The sequence below is a fragment of the Suillus clintonianus genome (assembly GCF_016758775.1).
Source record: "Suillus clintonianus strain FC179 chromosome Unknown DEU56scaffold_188, whole genome shotgun sequence".
Classification (NCBI taxonomy): domain Eukaryota; kingdom Fungi; phylum Basidiomycota; class Agaricomycetes; order Boletales; family Suillaceae; genus Suillus; species Suillus clintonianus.
Window position 1 is genome coordinate 1 of NW_024539412.1, and position 17,738 is coordinate 17,738.

Genomic DNA, 17,738 nt, shown 5'->3' on the forward strand with positions numbered 1-17,738 from the left:
TTCAGCAAGTCACACGTCCGTCGTCCTTTGGCTACTGGACCCAGCTTCTGCTTGTTGTCTTGATACTTCATACGAATGATACTAGTACTGTTATGTTATGTGCCAAGTGATATTTACTATCTGTAACCGTTGGTCTGTGCGTGGGAACGCCGGAGATGAAGTCTGGCTGAGTTTGAATTTACCTGCCTCTCTCGCAGGCCATTGAAGTATAAAAGGACTCCTTCATTCCCCCACCACGACCCTATCCTGCGCTCGCTGTGTCAATCGTCGCTGGCGACATCCACAATGTCGAATAAGATAGTGGTGAGCTGCTCACCCGTACTTGGCTGTAGTAGTTCAGTCTGGTAACAGAGATATTTTTTGAGCCTGGCATCTACCGCGCGGTTATAGACGAAGTCATTTCCGCCATTAAGCCCGAGTTCGACGAGTACGGCGTCAGCGAAGAAGTTCTGGCAGAGTTGCAACATGTGAGTATATGCTTCATATCATTCTCGTTCATATCATAGTTAAGGAATCTCGGTGATTCAAATGCTCTTGCAGAAATGGGAAAGCAAAGTCATTGCATCACATGTTGCAGAGTTCGAGCCACAGCCGCCCCCGCCTCCACAGCACCATCATATGTATCCTCCGCATCCTATGATGGTTCCTCATCACCCGCACTACCCTCCTCCGCACGCATATGCCCCGCAGCCTCCTCCTGTCGCGCAACCTCAAGGTCCGCAAGTCAAGACAGAACCAGTGGATAATCGCTACGTCCTAAGTGCCCCACCGGGCATACCATACGCTCTACCACCACTGCCTGGACCTCAAATGAACGGTATGAAAACACCAGGCTTTCCTGGAGGACAACAAGGCGTCCTGTCGTTCCCTCCACACCCAGGGCACTTGCAACGTCCACCCGTCATGACTAGGCCATACCCACCTCCGGTCCCGCAGCCACCTCCTCAAGCTCCTCAACACTCCCCTCAACCGCCGAGTGCTCCCGCTGCTGCTAGTCCGCCTGCACCTCAAGCTAGAGCACCAGGGCAGAAGATCCCTCAGGTTGATGGACCTTCATCATCTGATTCAGACTCACCTTCTCCTCCGCCCAGCCAGCCGTTCGCGCCTCGCGCATCTCACCCCTCGCTTCCTCAACCATCGCAGTCGTCATCGATGACGCACACAGATGATGCCGAGGCAATCAACAGCGACCTCGACGACTCGGATACCGAGGGTGAAGAAGATGCAGAGGAGGGCGGGCAAGGCGAAACCGATATCGTGTTCTGCACATATGACAAGGTGAGCCGCACTGGTGTGTATGACCCAGATCCGCAGGCTGACCTTGTGTTGCTCAGGTCGGCCGCGTCAAAAATAAATGGAAATGTCTGCTCAAGGATGGTATGATCCATATCAACGGGAAGGATTATCTATTTGCCAAGTGCACGGGGTGCGTGGTCCTGATCTCATTGATGATTTGACATTGACACCGCGCAGCGAATTCGAGTGGTAGTCACGAGCCCTGGCTTTGCCACTTAGGCACCTGTCAAATCTATCTGTCATTGCTCTGTTCAGCAGCTAGCTATCTTGGGCATATGCTTCGTCCTCATGTCATTAACCCCCAGTACTTGTATTCTACTAGTAGTATCACGCATCGTGAATCGCATCGTTTTAACCAAAGTAGTTCTGAACCTGAGCGATGGGTGTCATGGGAACTTGAAAGCGGAAGGTATACAAAGTTCATGGTGATGGGACCCGCCAAGCCGCAGAAAAACCTTCCGTTGCGTCGGTTCACCTAGCAACATTCCTTCTCTGATAAAACCCCGTGAACGCGGAAGAAAATTTACCGTTGAGCCGAACGGATTATCCGACGTATAACCCCGTCCGCATTGCGACAATCCATGCATGATCCATCGTCTTCCACCCCATTTGCGACATTTGAAAGAGTTTATTTTCACCGAGCCTTATCTACATATATATTCATCGACGCATCCCTGCCTAGCCTAGGACAAGGCCGCCATTCTATTTATTTATATATATTCATTCGCATCATATCAGATTGCAGGTTCGCCCCCCCTCCTCCCCCTACATAGCACCCACTTTGTACACTTATCATACGATGTTACGGCTTCACGTCAAGTTTTACACACACGCCAGGATATTAATATAACTGAACAAGGTCAGATAATCCACACCTCTCCAATCGAGATTGAGAGCGACCTAAAACTTCCGCAACGCCGTGCCGTGTTTCAATAGCAAAAAGTACAGTATATGTATGTATGTATGAACGTATCGTATCGTATCGTATCAATTTGTATTTGACAGCGCGATTTCAGCGCGAAAACCCAAGTATGTACCGAGGAATGGTTATAGTTATGGATATATGACACACCATAAGCGAACAACGGGGGGCGAACGTTTGATTGAATGGCTAGGAACCGCATAGAAAAAACCGACGCTTGCTCGGTAAAAAGCCAAGCACGCCTAACTAATCAGAGGTACACACATCTTCTCCCGCGGGTCCGCAGTGATGTGCGTCTTACGCAAGAATGATGGGGTCTTTACGCAAGCGGACAGTGGTGCGATTGACATGACATGTCACTGATCACCTGATGGGAGGCAACCAGCGAATAGTCACCCGGAACGTGGTCCTAGCAGCCGAAGGGCTCTGTCGTCTACAGGGTCTCGTTTGTAGGGGTGGCTGCGCTGTAACGAATGTAAAGGCGCCAGGCCAACGCGCTGCGGTCCAATGCTGCTTGGGTCCGCGGCAGATGCCACTTCATATTGTGGAGGAGGATCGGACCGGAAGAGCTGCGCGGGAGGGGGAAGTAAGATGTGTGGTGTGTTGTGAGGGGAAGGGAAGCTGGCTGAATGATCTAGAGAAAATGCGCTCTGGCTTGGTTCTCTGCCATCATCATCTGCCGCTCGGGAGACAGGCTGGAAATTGCCAACAGTGGATGGTGGTCGGATGCGACACGAGGGAGAGGGAGGCGGCGAATGTGATGGGCGGACATTAAATGAGCATGAGAAAGAAGGTCGGGAGGAGTAGGGGTCCTCAGACGCCCGATGTGCACCACTTGTGCTGCTGCTCGAAGTATGAGGGTAATTCATACTGGCTCCAAATGCGGGGGAAGACCCATGATGATCATTGGAGGCATGATATTCAGCAAAGGGCTTCAATGATGTATCTGTACGAGTCCTGGCCAAGGGAGGAATAGTTCCAGACGCGGAGTAATCGGCAGAGCTTCGGCGACCGTAAAACGCTGAGCTATGCTCTGACTGGGGTATGGTGGGGAGGGAGGGACGACGGTATTTGTAGTCGTCGTCGTACGAAGGGCGAAGGGGAGGGAGAGAAGGGGGTGGAGGGGGCGGGGGAACCGAATACTGAGGGATATCAGATATCGGCGGGCGAAACTGCTGCGTAGGCTGACCCAAACCTGAACGGTATGGGTCGTCTGACTGAGAATACGATGATTGTGGCGAATTAGGGTAGTGGGAAGGCTGGCTGGAGTAAGCAGTAGGAAACGGAGCGTACGTCCGGGTCACGGTAGAATTAGTTGTCTTCAAGACATCGGATCTTGAGCGACTGTCTTCGCCCTTGCGAGTTTTGCCAACTCGGGTGCTTTGGAATGTTCCCTCTGGGACCACGAGGTCAGCGACACCTGGGATGTTGTCTATGGTGCCTAGCTCATCAACTGTGGCCTGGGTGAAGTATGCGGCTACAAAGAGCTTTAGTAAAATTGAGATTTTAGGGTGTCACACGCCCTTACTCAAGTGCCACTTGCGGCGGCCCTTGTCGGTTTCGACCCAAACAGAATAAGTTTGTTTTACCAAGGGATCCCAATCGCGAGGGGGCTGTTTGTCAGAAGACCTAGGAATACACTGTCTGAATTTAGGAATAATTTGTGAGGGCGGGAACATACCCTGAATGACCTGCGTCTGCTGGTGGGGTATACTTCTCATAGTAGAAGAGAAATTCCTTGAGGGAAGATTAACAGAGTTACTATAGATGTTTTTGGGAGAACAAACGTCTCTGACGCGTGAGGGACTCCATCGACGTCCCTCTGTGAAACGCTCAATACCCAAACCGGTTATTTCAGTGTGGGGACCTCTTTCTTCCCATGCATAGATGCAACCAGAAGATAGGGCGAGACGTTCGTCGGCGTCAAGGCGCCTTGTTATCATTGGGAGCATACGGAGCTGTACTGCATAGAATATTTTATGAGCATCACGAGTCGAGCGGATGCGAACATTAGTGCAGGTGGGTCGTTGCTGCATGTGGGGTGTGATGTGAAACGGGGAGGATGAAACAGACGGAGAAGAGAGGCAAATAGAATGGGTATGTGGTATATATTCGCTACTAGATCTGGGGAGCAGAAGATGGTTTGGTAATTAATTAAACTATTTTCTGTACCAGGGGTATCCGCTGACTTCCCGTTCATAGTCAGTTGCTCTAATTTGGGCCAATTCGGGAAACTCCCTGATGAATCTTATTGGTGGCGACGACCCAAAAGGCTTGTCGCCAATCTCGATTACAGCGCGAAACTCTATCACTTTACAACTCAATTTCTTTCAAGTCCCCCATATTCTAAACTGCGATCAAAACGCAACCCCCTCCCTTTTCGGTAAACTCCGGGTCTTCCAAATCACAGTTCCCCGCGGCAGTCAATACTCATATTACATAATTATCAGATAAAATCCATCACCGCCCATCGCACGCTCGTCAACGTGCACCTCGACGAACACACACACACCAAGTTTAACAAGATACCGGTTCCAGTTCAAAACGTTAAATCCTAATCATCCACAACCATACTTGCGCCCAAAGTCTCCTCATATGTAATACATATGTCATACATCAAGATCCACGTTCAATACCTGATCAAGGTTCGTCCCCTCCATCACCAGTTTACGGATGATTCTTGGACCGAGGCTTTCAATAGGCCAAATTCTCATGATATTCCGATCTATCGCAGGGCATCATGCCCACCAAGAACCCCGTCTTACCCAATACCATCTATCCCTTTTGTCCTTCTTTCACGATGCGTGTTATCTTCGCATCCTCGCTCTATTCAATAGATAATTCTGGGCTCGCCACGTCAGCGTTCCATGCATCCCTTGAATTGTGATAGGACAGAATGACGAACCGGTCGGAACCGGCAAGGGCGAATCAATGAGATAGGTCCCCATGCCACATGTAACCCATGATTTGCCAGTAGAATCAGCCCTCCCTACAGAACGGTATCACAGCTCCACCAGCTATTGAGTTCGCCAAGTCACTTGTGACTTTCTGGAATCAATTGATTAACGCAGCCGAACGCAGGGTATATAAGATAGTGCGGGGACAGTGGCGTTGTGGAGCAAAATCATGCTTATTGCGGTCTTTACAATGTAGTCCTCACCATCATTCGAAAAAAAAAGTGTCAGGGATCCTCAGGGTATACCTACACGGCATCTCCGTAAGAGCAAGATCATTCAGGTAAGTAGCTGCGGACTCCCTTTCTCTTGCCCGTCCCACCGAAAGCGTGCGATTACGCTCCGCGTCACACAAAGTACACTTGCCCAATTCGTGGTTGTCAGGCTCAACTAGGGATCAATTCAGGGGAATGGAAGCGATAGGACGCAGAATCCAAATTATGTCGTCAAATACCAATGTAGGTAACCCGCGGGTAAGTATAAGTACACAAAACACGAGATCTGTCTGAGACTGATGGTAGGCTGGTGAAGATTGCAAATCAAGAAAATAACGTATGATCACAGCATTTGTAGGTCCAGAGGGCATTAATCCTACAGAGTCCACGGAAAGCGAAAGCGGTGCGAAGAAAATACAAACTGATTCGAGTTTAACTCAATCCAGGGCAAAATGCCATCAGAGCCTCCTCATCCAATGGGTGTCTTCGCAACGGAGCTAGGTTCTGCAGATAAGTGAGGGGCGCCAGGGATTGTCCGTCTCGAGGCGGTGCACGCCCTGAGCGGTCACCAAACTCTGAAACGTGACCGGCATCATGATGCTGACCAGAAGGCGTGGGCTGAACTGGCCGAGAGGGTGATGGGTAGGGAGCATATTGGGGGGTGAAAGGGTGGGGCCGTTCTTCTCGCTGAGCACGGCTGTGCTTGCTCGTGTTATGCCGAGCGCTTCTGTAGTTCCCTGGAGGAACGACGACGCGAGCGAGGTCCGGAAGGTCAGACACCGTCCGGAGATAGTCGAGGGTATCATGAGTAAAATAGGCGACTGGGGAAGCGCCAAAGTTAAGTTTCGCTAAGAACCTTGAATAATCGGAACAACGCCACGTACTAAGATGCCACTTCTTCCGTCCCCTTGGTGTCTCAACGAAGACGGAATACGTCTGCTTGACCAAGCTGACACGCACGTATTCGTTAGGCGTGCCAGCGTGCGCCAGGGGGCTTGATCCGATCCTGTCGCTGAGATGTCAGACGGATGGGAACAAGGGGAAAGGGGACAGACGTTGTGTCAGAGTCTGAGTTTGGCTCGACATCAACTGGTTCAGGGTCTTTCTCTGTGTAGAACAAAAATTCCTGAACACCCTTCAGTCATGACGACACGATATGAGGTAAGAACAAACTTACGTCGCGGACTCGGCTTGGGCCCCACCTTTGCCAACCAGTGTCAGCCGTTTCACACATTCAACATATCGATCGTGAATCACACCTTTTGCCATCGGTCCATCGTTCGATACCAAGCTGTGGTGGTATAAGCGCGTGACAGGGAAGGCAGCGATCAATGGAATCTTACTCCGGTGGCTTCCGGGCTAGGACCACGCTCCTCCCATACGAAAACGCATCCCGAGGATATCGAACGACGTTCCTCCGTATCCAGTCGGCGGGTGACCATGGGCAAAACGCCAATCGCTACAGCGTGAAAGATGATCTGAGCATCATGGGGCGATCTTCCCACCTGTAAGCCATAGGCCCATCGGAAGGAACATGATGCGGACTCACCGCACACGAAGTCTAGTGCAGGTGGGCTGCTGTTGCATGTTGTGGGTGGTGAGGAGAAATCTGTGAGGAAAAAAGTGGGCAGTGGTAGTGTTCTCGCACAGCTAGTGATGGCTTTGACTGGGGATGATAAATGGTGTACTTTGCACAGCACTAAAATTGATGTGATCAGAGAGGCTAAGTTCGAAAGGGCGCAGACTAAATAATTAATGGAATGGGAAAGCTCCTTATAAATAACGAGAGACAAGAGTGTTTGACGAGAGTCATCATGATACTTAACCTTAACTCTCGTTCTGATGTAAAACGGCTGATAGGCTGAGTCACGGCGCGGCCGGTTGAGCGCTTGCAACCCGGTGGGAAAACCGCCTAGCAAATTCGGATGGTCATCGTCTTTTCATGGACAAATTTTAAGGAGAGAGTAGTAAAATAGAGTTTTAGAATGAATCTCTTTCCATCTCCGGGGCACTGTATGGATACCAGCGGAAAATAGGAACCACTATTCTTCGACACCCAAAGGCACAAGACCGCTCTGCCTTCGCGGCCAATCAAATATTTTGCGTATGTCCTTGGTGTAAGCCCCGCTGGACATTATCGGCGGCATGTAGAAAGAAGGCACCAGCGAAATTCTGCTACGTGGATGCTCAATCAAATTCAAAGGTACGTTATCGGCGGCAGGGTGGAAAGAAAGCGCAAGCGCAATCAGAGTGGTCTTGTGCCTCGACAATCCAAACTGATGATTCTCATGCGGTGTGTATCCCCTACGGCCGCCACCTAATGTCTGCGAGGTGGGCGCTATATCATCATGGACATCGCCTCACACTGCAAAGGATGGAGAGCCCACCGAGACCTTCGATAATCGTCTCAGCCCTACTGATAATGTGACCGGTGATGGGCTGATGCTATTGTTGCTGTGTTAGACCAAAAGTCTAAGACTAACCCTCGATCGTCGGAGCCACCTGGCAGACTAAGCCCGGGAAAGGCAAATAACTTGCAACAGGGCCTTCTTTGGCAAAGTAGTTAGAACATCGTTTGTTCATCAAGAATGGTCAATCACAAACCAGTTGTAGTTACGTCAAGAGCTTGTGGTCCGCAATCGTTCGGCGCTTCGATACATAGGGCTGAAGGCGTCACCTGTCTAGCAAACCTTGAGCTTGAATCAACGCGAGTATCGCACTATTTCACTCGATCGAACCTAAAAGATAGTCCGAAGAACGGGAAGTAGCATGAAACTCTCATTGACAGCGCGAATGATTCACCTGAAACTCTAGCAAACAATGAGCTGATTGTTTACATTTTACATGGTCAAATTCCGAATAACGGGGAGCGAAACGTACGGAACTATAATTTCCGACAGCGCGAATGATTATCACTAAAAGACTAAAGTTAAGTCACCCACTTCATTAAATTTGAAAAAATTATCAGCGTTTACCCAACTCTGGAGAACGTATTTGTCGCTCAGCGAACTTGCGTGAGCTTCGCTGCTTCGATCCACTAGACGATGCCGAAAGCTTAGCGCTTCGATGCCATCCAGATGCAGGCTGAATATGTCCCGAGCAGCTAGACTGAGCCTAAGTAGGACCAATGCATCTCCACATTGGCAGAGCGTGTAAAGTTTCATGTGAAATCCAAGGATGCTGTGAGAACAGCGCCGGGTTGCACCGGTAGACGAATACGAAGGTAGTAGGACCTGTCATGATGCAGCCGAGTTTAGGAGTCAGAACGTTGTTTATAGGGATCGCCGCTGCGTGAGAGCCCGCTAACTCTTTTCCCTCGTAGCTCTGAGTTCAGAGGGTCTCGGAATTTCCTTTCAGTAGGCGAAGTTCTATCACTTGGAGAAATCAACACTCAACGTTACTTTAACTTATAAGTATCTTCGATCGGCGGCCAGGATCCATGCTAACGAAAACAAGCGGGACACAAGCGCTCTTTGAAGCCTATCAAGGGTTTAGTATCAATGATAACGCAGCGACATGCTGGCATGGAAGTCTTGGATACGAGAACAACACGAGACCGAATAGCTAGCCATGAAATGACTTTGGAACTTGGGTCTAGCCTGCAAGGCGCTTATTACATAAGCACACAGTTTGTGACTCCCGCTTTGTAGTAGGGAGTCATGATATGATCAGAACTTCAGTCAATATTATTGTTCGTTCTGGCTATCGTCGAGCATCTGCGCCGCACAACAGGTCAGTAAATACACTAACGAACGCAGTGATGGCTATTCAGCAACCAGCATGGCACCTACCTCCTCGTCAACTTGACCAACCTGTTCTAAAGATCTTCAATTCGTTGACCAAAACCAAAGTGCGTATTTGAACTTGGGTTGTTAGATAGATCTACTCACTGTTGATAGACGGAGTTCATACCCATCGATGGTTCCCATGTCAAATGGTACAACTGTGGTCCAACAGTCTACGATGCCTCTCACATGGGCCACGCGAGGTCAGGATTTTCTCCCTGGTGAATGTACTGCCATTTTGAACATTGTTCCAGGAATTATGTCACACAAGACATTTTGCGAAGAATCTTGTCAGACTACTTTGGCTATGATGTGCACTTTGTTATGAACATTACGGACATAGACGATAAAGTGCGTCATCACCCACCCTTTTGATCAAAACGACGTCTTATACGTCCTGAAGATCATCGTTAGAGCGCGTCAAAATCATCTCTTCTCACAATTTAGAAAATCTGCAACCACGCTTTCCGCCGATCTATTGTCGCAAGTCAGTGAAGCATGGGGAAATTATGTCAGGGAGAAAGTCTCCAAGGGCTTACCGGACGAAGAGAAACCTTCACGAGGGGAAGAAGAAGTGCGATGGCCACGGATTGTCGGGCTTACACGGGATCAGAGCCGCAAACTCGAATGCCTAAAGAGAGACGAGAAGTTTGACATGCATTTCGCAGCCGCTGTAGGTGTCCTTCCGCTCTTTTCCTGGCATATATCAAAATTCGGCAATACAGAATCGCACCCTTGCCGCCATTGAAACTGCAAGGCACGCACTATCTGCCAATCAGAGTAGCGGTGACACAGCGCTTAGACTTGTAGATGAGTCTCGTGACATTCTCGCCTCCGCCCTCGACAATAAAGTCAGTTTTTCTTGATATCATTTATTATTTCTGGCAGTTTAATTGGTCATGTGCATAGCTTAAACATACTGTCACGGACCCGTCTATATCCCGGTCTCTTGCGGCATACTGGGAGCGTCAATTTTTCAAGGACATGGAGCGGCTTCATGTCCGTTACCCAGATACCGTAACCCGCGTCACAGAATATGTTCCGGAAGTGGTCGAATTTGTTCAGGGTATCATCAAGAATGGCTATGGCTACGAATTCGAAGGCAGTGTCTACTTTGATACAGGTGCATTCGATTCATCTGATCGGCATGATTACGCCAAGTTGGAGCCCTGGAGTAAAGGGAACAGAGAATTATTGGCTGAAGGCGAAGGTATGTTGATTTTGTCCTGGGAGTTCCATCAGTAACTTTAGCCATTGTGGGCATCAGGCGTGCTCTCGTCTACCTCAGGACGGCGATCTGCCTCCGATTTCGCGCTTTGGAAGGCGTCCAAGCCTGGAGAACCTTCGTGGCCCTCACCTTGGGGTCCAGGTCGCCCAGGCTGGCATATTGAATGCTCTGTGATGGCGAGTGCCATTTTTGGGGATCGCATGGACATCCATTCTGGTGGTATAGACCTCGCATTCCCACACCATGACAACGAAATCGCTCAATCCGAAGTCAGTTCATTGCAGTATTCTCCAGAGACGTTTCTAATCAGAGGTGGTGATAGGCCTACCACGAATGCGGTGCATGGGTCAACTACTTTATCCATACCGGTCACCTTCACATCGAAGGGCTCAAAATGAGCAAATCGCTGAAAAATTTTATCACGATTGACGTGGGTACTTTGGGCGTCCGATCTATGCTCCATATCACTCATACGGCCGGTCACACAGGAGATACTTCAGAGGTTCACAGCTCGGCAGTTGCGACTCGCATTCATTTCGCAATTATGGAATGCGAAGATCGATTTTTCTGAATCGATGATGACGGGCGAAGTCAAGTCCCTCGAGGCTACATTCAACGCAAGTCCTCCGTATTTTAATATCCGCTATATTTTGAGAAACCATACAGAATTTTTTCACGAATGTCAGAGCGATCATAAGTCAAGCACGAGCACATGAGGACCAGTCAGATGGAGAACACTACTACAATGAAGCTGAGCGAGAACTTATGAAAAGGTCAAACAGGCGATATCTCTCGCATGCCACACCCTAACGCCCTGCCAGTTTGTACGACAGCAAGACGGCCTTCCGTGCGGCTCTCTGCGACTCTTTTAATACACCTGAAGCGCTCAAAGTCATGCGTGACCTGGTTACCCGCATCAACATCTACATTAACAGCCCAGGGAGGAAGACCAATGTCAGCGTGGTGGAGCAATCCGCGACATGGATCGGTGACATGCTCCGCATGCTTGGACTAGGCGAAGGGCAGACGTCAGAGATTGGCTGGGGGCAGGAAGACGAGGGCGCCGGTGGTGTGAACGTGAGATTTGTTTTTGGATATTTTCTGTTCTATTTGATATTGATCATGCAGCTTAGCGAGAAGAAACGTTGATGCCATACCTCCGCGTTCTGTCATCATTCAGAGACGGTGTTCGCCAACTGGCTATTGCTAAAAATGAACATGCTTTGAAGGAAATACTGAAGCTCTGTGATAAACTGCGCGATGACGATCTTGTGTCTTTGGGCGTCGCGCTCGATGATCAAGAAGGTGATCTGGAGTATATATGCCTCGTTTCCCTCCAAACTGACTCTGTTTGCTATAGATGGCAAGGCTCTTGTCAAGCTCGTATCACCGGCGGAGCTCATCAAGGCACGGGAAGAAAAGCGGCTGAAGTTGGATGCCCAAGCAGCGAAAAAGGCGGCTGCAGCTGAGGAGGCACGACAGAAGCGTCTCGCAAAGATGGAGAAAGGGCGAGTTCCTCCCGAAGAGATGTTCCGGCCCCCAAACGTACCCGAGGGGACGTATGTCCAATGGGATGAACACGGCCTTCCTACAGCCACAGGAAGCGGGGAAGAGCTTAGCAAAAACCAACACAAGAAGGCACGGAAGGATTGGGATGCACAGAGGAAATTGCACGAGGAGTTTCTTGCGTGGAAGAAAGAGCAGGAATCTGCAGGGTCATAGTCACCGTAATCATGATCCATGGTTTCACTTGCTGTATTCTGCTGTATCACTACCAGTCACAAGATCTGATGATGAGTGCCACAATTCTTTCTAGTCCGACCTGATCGTCTACATCGAACCCCCCAATCGCAAGGCAATCAAGATCCAGAACACCCAGCACAATATCTTCACCCCCTTTCCGAAGAATGAGGGGACACACGATCTCGCTTTTCGTATCGCCGTCACAGGCAATATGCCCAGGGTAGGTCAAGACGTCTGGAACAAGAATGGTGCTGCGCTTAACAAATGCATCTCCACACACGCCTCGAGGTCGAGGGGAGACCTCGATCCATTGGCAGGCAGGCTTGCCAGAAAAGGGTCCCAAGAGAATATTAGCGGAAGCATGCGTTTGAGATTTGGGGTCCATCGAGGCGTCATCAGTGAATCGGGGCTGAGGGAAAAGAGAAGAGATGAGGTAGAAACCTGTGAGAATTGAATTCCAGAGTCAGCAAGACAGCTCATCACAAGAAGGAGGGGCTGAGCAATCTTCTTTCGCTAAAATTTATTGACCGGGGTATCGAGACCGGCGGTGGAAAACGGAAGACTCACCACACCAGTTGACCGAACGCTCTCCATCCCCGAAATTGCTGGGAAAAGCCTGCAAGGAGCTGTAAATAAGCGAAGCGGCATTGGACAAATTCGAGACCTGTATGTAAATGAAGTGATGTGATTTAATGGTTCGGGCTGGATTCAATATGGTATCGAAGCCCACCCAATGTCGTTGTCCTCCCATCAAAATTTCTAGCTGATCATGCACATGAGTCCAGAATTCAGACTTAGTCTCAATGGAGTCTGGAACTAAAGATGTATCGGCGTGCGGCATCTGTAAAAGGGGGCTGATCAGCCAGACGATAACACTGCAAGAAAGCTGGATACTTTGTGGAGATCGTTTTCAGTCTGAATCAACATGAGAAAAATCGAATCCACTGATTTCAACGGAATGAGGACCTTGTCCTGTTCAGGTTGCGATGAGGTTAGGGTTAGAGTCAACGGACCGCGCGTTTCCCATCCCCAAACTGCTTGAGGGGCGAGATAAATTCCTGACGAACAATTCAGCTACTCAGTTCACGAAAAACTTTACAGTCACTATACCGTTTAAGATGGGAGACAGTGTACATTATGGTTTCTTAAAGCTCTGGACAACATTTTGCAGACCCCCTGAATCCTCTATCGATAGAATATCTCTCGTGTATTATCTGTTAGGCTTCGATAAGTGTAACATTATCATAGTTTGATTCTTGAACATGATGCAAGCAAGCACGATGAGGCACAAGATGAGTTAAACGATCTCGATCAGGAGTCCAGAATGCGACTTGCACGCTCATGACAATGGGGGATGACGAGCATTGAATGCATTTCCCATCTATCCGGGCTATACAAAAAAAATCGTGACAGACCTGAATCCGAAAGACCCTCTTGGATAATCGTCTCCTCGAATGCGTGATGAGTGAGCGAGACTGCATCAGTGAAATTTACTTTATATACCTCATCAGAGCTAATTCAGGTCTCGGAAGAGATATACCAAGTAAACCCAGTCCTGATGCCGTAAGTGCATTGAGTGACTGCACGATGTTAGCACGATGGACAATATGTCAGTGGATAGGAGTGAACAATACCCATCCATATACCGGGCCGGTGATCGCGCATGCGAGGGCCTGGAACGAGGATGCAGTCGTGAAGTCAACGCTCTCTTTAAATTTGGAGCCTTCTTCCCTGCCAGATTGTCTTTTGTGTCCCGGAATTCAGGTAAGCTGCTGGGCAATGGCAGGTCTTGTTCGTGAGAATTTCCCATTTACCTTGATCTCCCCTAGCCAAACCAATTGAAGGAAGATAATTGTTCCTTCGTATTAGTACTTTTACCTCACAACGGAACCGATCTTGCAATACGCCCTGAACTTCTCTGAGTCGAGAGTCGCGACCCGGAGCCAATGTCCCAGAATTGTGGACATATAGGTAATAGCCCTGCAGTTACCACAGACACACGGTGGAACTTCATAGCATCACTTACGACCATCGAAGCCACGACACGGGTGCCAAATGCAGGAACTTCGGGCAGGAAGAGTCATACATCTAGTAAGTTGGAAACGTGATAGGATGCGAACGTGCGGCACAAAGTTGGGAAGCTAGGGCTTTGCCATAAGACATAAGGCGTGGAAGAACAGGTCAAAGGTGCATACAAATTAGTGCTGTAAGGTTTTAGGTAGGTTCAACTCAGTAACTTACCGTGACCGCAGGTACCAAGGCTACTGTTTTTGAAAAAATATTATGCATGAGAAAATGCGTGATATTTACATAAATCAATAATTCGTAAAGGTTAGGGTTAGCATCTAGATTCCCACCGCCTCCTCCGTCGCGAAGCCCCAACTCGTATGCTCGAGCTCGGCGAGCGGGATGAGTTCCTCACCGATGGCTTCGCTACTTTATTGCACAGTGAAGGATCTCGCAGCGATGTCACCAATGGCCACGATCATGTGGACGATGCCGTTCGTTCAGAGGCGTTGAGCTCTCATCCGTTGCGAAGGGCTTCCGTATCATACACTGCGAAAGATGTCTTTGAAGTAAGAACCACACTATCGGAGGACATCCCTGCTGCTGTTGAGGCTTCGGCAGATACTCCGGACGACCTTGATACCCCCAGCCATCATGATAGCGATGACATTCTACACACAGTCTGTCTTTCTCCCGCCCTTGAGCATGTAATATGTCACAAACTTCCACTCGTAGGTTTCCCCCAGTGACTCGATTGCCGCAGTCGCTCTACGGTATGGTGTGTCGCTTGCCGTTCTCAGGCATGCAAATCAACTATGGCCATCAGACCCAATCCACCTCCGTACCCAACTCATCATACCTCGGCATCGTGCGCGTCCTGCCAAACGAAGGGCCATTTCGCAACCTACATCGTTATCTAGCACTCAGGAGACTGAAGTTGTCTCGTCTTCGCCATTCACATCTACTGCGTCACTCTCTTCAACACTTCTTGCCGCAAGAGATACTGTTTTCTCTGCTTTCCCAGCGCGTATATCCATAGACTCCCTCAGCTCTCGCATCAGCACAACGGATGAGGAACTTGAACTGGAAAATTTTCTCAAGCCTCCTCTGCAATCTCGCACCTCAGAGATGGATCATCTGGACACTTCTGCCACGCTTGGTGTCGAGCTTAACCCCATGTCACATTCCCGACGCAGCTATATTCCAGCGCATGATATAACCTCGCTACTTGACCATGGCACCCCTCCAATATCATGTCAACAACTTCGCAATCTCACATCGGACACCACTATCAGACCATTTTCATCTGACCGCGTTCAAACGTCCAAGCACAGTTCCCCCGGTCCTGTGTTTGTTCCCGTGCGCATATCCCAGTTAGAGCCGGAACCTGCAATGGAACTACCAGCGCTTAAAAAACGCAGGTGAGGGGGCGTGCAACCCTTGTCATCCGAGTCCACGTTTTAGGATTAGGTCGCGGTAATCTCGGTATCCATTATTTTGGCTCAAACTTTCAGTCCAAGACTGGCGCTTGTGATAGACAGGCGCTGTGTCTACTTGTGGGTATTGGGTGAGTTAAGATCCTATCCGAATGGCCGTGGCTTTTTGTATTGACTTGTTCCATTAGGACTGCCCATGGTTCACTAGTGGCGCGGACTTTATCCTATTGGCCGTAGCACGATATCTCTCCGCGAGCACAGACTTCCCCATTTTCAGTTTCTTTGCACTTGCTACATTTTGCATGTCTCGTAAACTTCAGTTCCCTTCTGTTATCGTGTTCTCAGTGTTCCGCGAGCACTTTCTCCCAGGACCCTCCAGTTATTACCCGAACTGTGGACATTTGTATGTAGCCGTCGGCGTTTGCAATGCATCGCTTGATTGTTCACCACATAGAGTATAGACTAAAATTTGCGTGTTGCTGATCAACAAAGCATTATCAGATGGCCTGTTAGTTAGCTGTCGTCAACAGAACAGGCTGCGTGCTCGCGAGAGGGCATGTACGTCAGTCTACCGGACATTTCCCAATTACCGGTGGCTCTGAGTCTAAGTACGTCAATTCGTTAGTGTCAATCTCCTATTCAGTCCTTACCTACTAATAGAACTTACATATCGAACGATCTTCCATGATGCGGGAATTTCGGAAGCCCTATGTACCACGAGTGTCCAGACCGCCAGGAGCCGCAGCCATGAAGACCGTCAATTCTAACCTGCTTCCCCTTTTTAGATCTCACCCCAGATTTTGCGATTACGCTGGAAGTGGGTGAACCAACGACAGAGTCGTGCGTTTGTCGCCCCGCTGCAGCCGATTTCAAATGCAATCCTATCTCTCGGATAACAGTACTTATGAATAACTAACTTATACTAGTACTACATGGCATGCGACCTCTCTTTCTCACCAATCTCTAACGGGAGGCCGCGCGAATAGGGTTCGCAATCTTCAGCAATACTCCACCGTCAATGTCCCCAACGAAACCAGGTCTGTGTATGTGGTAACTTATGCCCTATCTCGTATGCAGTTTCGGTTAAATTGATTTCGTGTTCAGGATAATAATTTGACACCTCAATAGGGTCACGGCGAACGGACATCAATCCTGCAGGGTTACAAGACAAAGATCTCGATTCGTGCTTTTGTTCAAAAAGTCGGTATGTTTTCTCTAACATAAGGCCCCAACGGATATAAACCCTGATGGCATTCAAAAAAAATCTTTAATATGCTCGTCTCGACCAACTGTATCGGCGGTGCTTTCCTTTCATCACCGGAAAATAGACCGTGCGCACTTGCCGTTTTCAGAAATTTCGTCAGGCGTTGCCTAGACCTCTCCGACAGAACATCGCGCCATCGTCCGGAAGTTGATCAGCAGGGTCTTTGATGTTGGTTGGGTTTTGGTCGAACATTCGCCGAGGACATTGGGTGGGGGATACTGCGAACATGAATTTCATGTCATGCATGACATGACATTCAGTCACTAGGGATACAAGACACGGAGATTCGTTGGCTGGAAGCATCAAAGTACTGACCAGTCACAAGCCAGGCATTATCACAGGAAATCTAGTCATTGGGATACAGCTGAAAATAAACTGTTTGCTAATTTTCCCGAGGTGAGCCAAACCACATCGCGTCATGGTCCTGCCATGCTAACAACATTGTATACCGCCCGCATAATTAATCTACTGGCGACATATTTTTACTGCTACAAAGGCAATCTGAGTACAAATCCTCAAAGGCTCTACAGTTGTGTGCGGAATCGCCATGTGGCCTTACGGTGCGCAGGTACAGCAGCTTCGCCAAAATATCACAGGCATTAGTAAATCAGTAAGCGCTCATTGATCGGTCTTACTTGTCCCACGCAAATCGAGGTACGAGAACACACCTAGAATGAGGTCTGCGCGGCGACCCAGTTTTGTACCTCATATTTCGTGCTCCGTACGTGCATAGCTTGTAAGGTCTTATTCAACAGATTTGTCTTCTGTCACTGGAACAGAACCAATCAGATGCTTGTTATAACTTCACTCGACGGCAGAATGTGGTGTCCAATATGCGCCGCTGTGGCCTGACTATTTTCTGCATAGGTTCGGGGCGATGACTCGGGT

The 17,738-nt window shown here is 49.1% G+C and overlaps 7 protein-coding genes across 7 annotated transcripts; 3 read left to right on the forward strand and 4 right to left on the reverse strand.

The window, feature by feature from the left end:
* Positions 1-190: 190 nt before the first annotated feature.
* Positions 191-1,656, forward strand: DEU56DRAFT_843011 (transcription factor IIA alpha beta subunit). Its single transcript, XM_041355059.1, has 5 exons — positions 191-303; positions 366-467; positions 541-1,278; positions 1,335-1,426; positions 1,474-1,656. Exons 1-5 carry the CDS (start codon positions 286-288, stop codon positions 1,487-1,489), a joined length of 966 nt encoding a protein of 321 aa, XP_041201093.1. The 5' UTR covers positions 191-285; the 3' UTR covers positions 1,490-1,656.
* A 954-nt stretch (positions 1,657-2,610) lies between these two features.
* Positions 2,611-4,353, reverse strand: DEU56DRAFT_896480 (Gti1/Pac2 family-domain-containing protein; the record flags this gene model as incomplete). The annotated part of the gene is made up of 5 exons (XM_041356422.1): positions 4,006-4,353; positions 3,900-3,955; positions 3,747-3,847; positions 2,952-3,695; positions 2,611-2,852 (listed from the first exon to the last, which is right to left on the reverse strand). The coding sequence occupies exons 1-5, from the start codon at positions 4,252-4,254 to the stop codon at positions 2,611-2,613; spliced, it is 1,392 nt and encodes a 463-aa protein (XP_041201094.1). The 5' UTR covers positions 4,255-4,353.
* A 1,466-nt stretch (positions 4,354-5,819) lies between these two features.
* DEU56DRAFT_749474 (Gti1/Pac2 family-domain-containing protein) lies at positions 5,820-6,974 on the reverse strand (the record flags this gene model as incomplete). The annotated part of the gene is made up of 7 exons (XM_041349443.1): positions 5,820-6,208; positions 6,272-6,393; positions 6,443-6,513; positions 6,565-6,589; positions 6,647-6,678; positions 6,731-6,884; positions 6,937-6,974. The coding sequence occupies 7 exons, from the start codon at positions 6,972-6,974 to the stop codon at positions 5,820-5,822; spliced, it is 831 nt and encodes a 276-aa protein (XP_041201095.1).
* Positions 6,975-8,174: 1,200 nt separating this feature from the next.
* DEU56DRAFT_843059 (uncharacterized protein) lies at positions 8,175-9,024 on the reverse strand. Its single transcript, XM_041355060.1, has 2 exons — positions 8,268-9,024; positions 8,175-8,197 (listed from the first exon to the last, which is right to left on the reverse strand). Exon 1 carries the CDS (start codon positions 8,549-8,551, stop codon positions 8,303-8,305), a length of 249 nt encoding a protein of 82 aa, XP_041201096.1. The 5' UTR covers positions 8,552-9,024; the 3' UTR covers positions 8,175-8,197; positions 8,268-8,302.
* On the forward strand, positions 9,025-12,136 carry DEU56DRAFT_843063 (tRNA synthetases class I (C) catalytic domain-containing protein). The gene is made up of 13 exons (XM_041355061.1): positions 9,025-9,237; positions 9,287-9,375; positions 9,427-9,523; positions 9,576-9,845; positions 9,898-10,023; positions 10,082-10,382; positions 10,440-10,669; positions 10,723-10,830; positions 10,889-11,017; positions 11,067-11,173; positions 11,222-11,477; positions 11,534-11,705; positions 11,761-12,136. The coding sequence occupies exons 1-13, from the start codon at positions 9,052-9,054 to the stop codon at positions 12,120-12,122; spliced, it is 2,433 nt and encodes an 810-aa protein (XP_041201097.1). The 5' UTR covers positions 9,025-9,051; the 3' UTR covers positions 12,123-12,136.
* DEU56DRAFT_843065 (GAF domain-like protein) lies at positions 12,137-13,053 on the reverse strand. Its single transcript, XM_041355062.1, has 3 exons — positions 12,874-13,053; positions 12,711-12,807; positions 12,137-12,584 (listed from the first exon to the last, which is right to left on the reverse strand). The coding sequence occupies exons 1-3, from the start codon at positions 12,982-12,984 to the stop codon at positions 12,172-12,174; spliced, it is 621 nt and encodes a 206-aa protein (XP_041201098.1). The 5' UTR covers positions 12,985-13,053; the 3' UTR covers positions 12,137-12,171.
* A 1,433-nt stretch (positions 13,054-14,486) lies between these two features.
* On the forward strand, positions 14,487-16,071 carry DEU56DRAFT_985281 (uncharacterized protein). The gene is made up of 3 exons (XM_041360053.1): positions 14,487-14,830; positions 14,886-15,717; positions 15,775-16,071. The coding sequence occupies exons 1-2, from the start codon at positions 14,531-14,533 to the stop codon at positions 15,573-15,575; spliced, it is 990 nt and encodes a 329-aa protein (XP_041201099.1). The 5' UTR covers positions 14,487-14,530; the 3' UTR covers positions 15,576-15,717; positions 15,775-16,071.
* Positions 16,072-17,738: the final 1,667 nt, after the last annotated feature.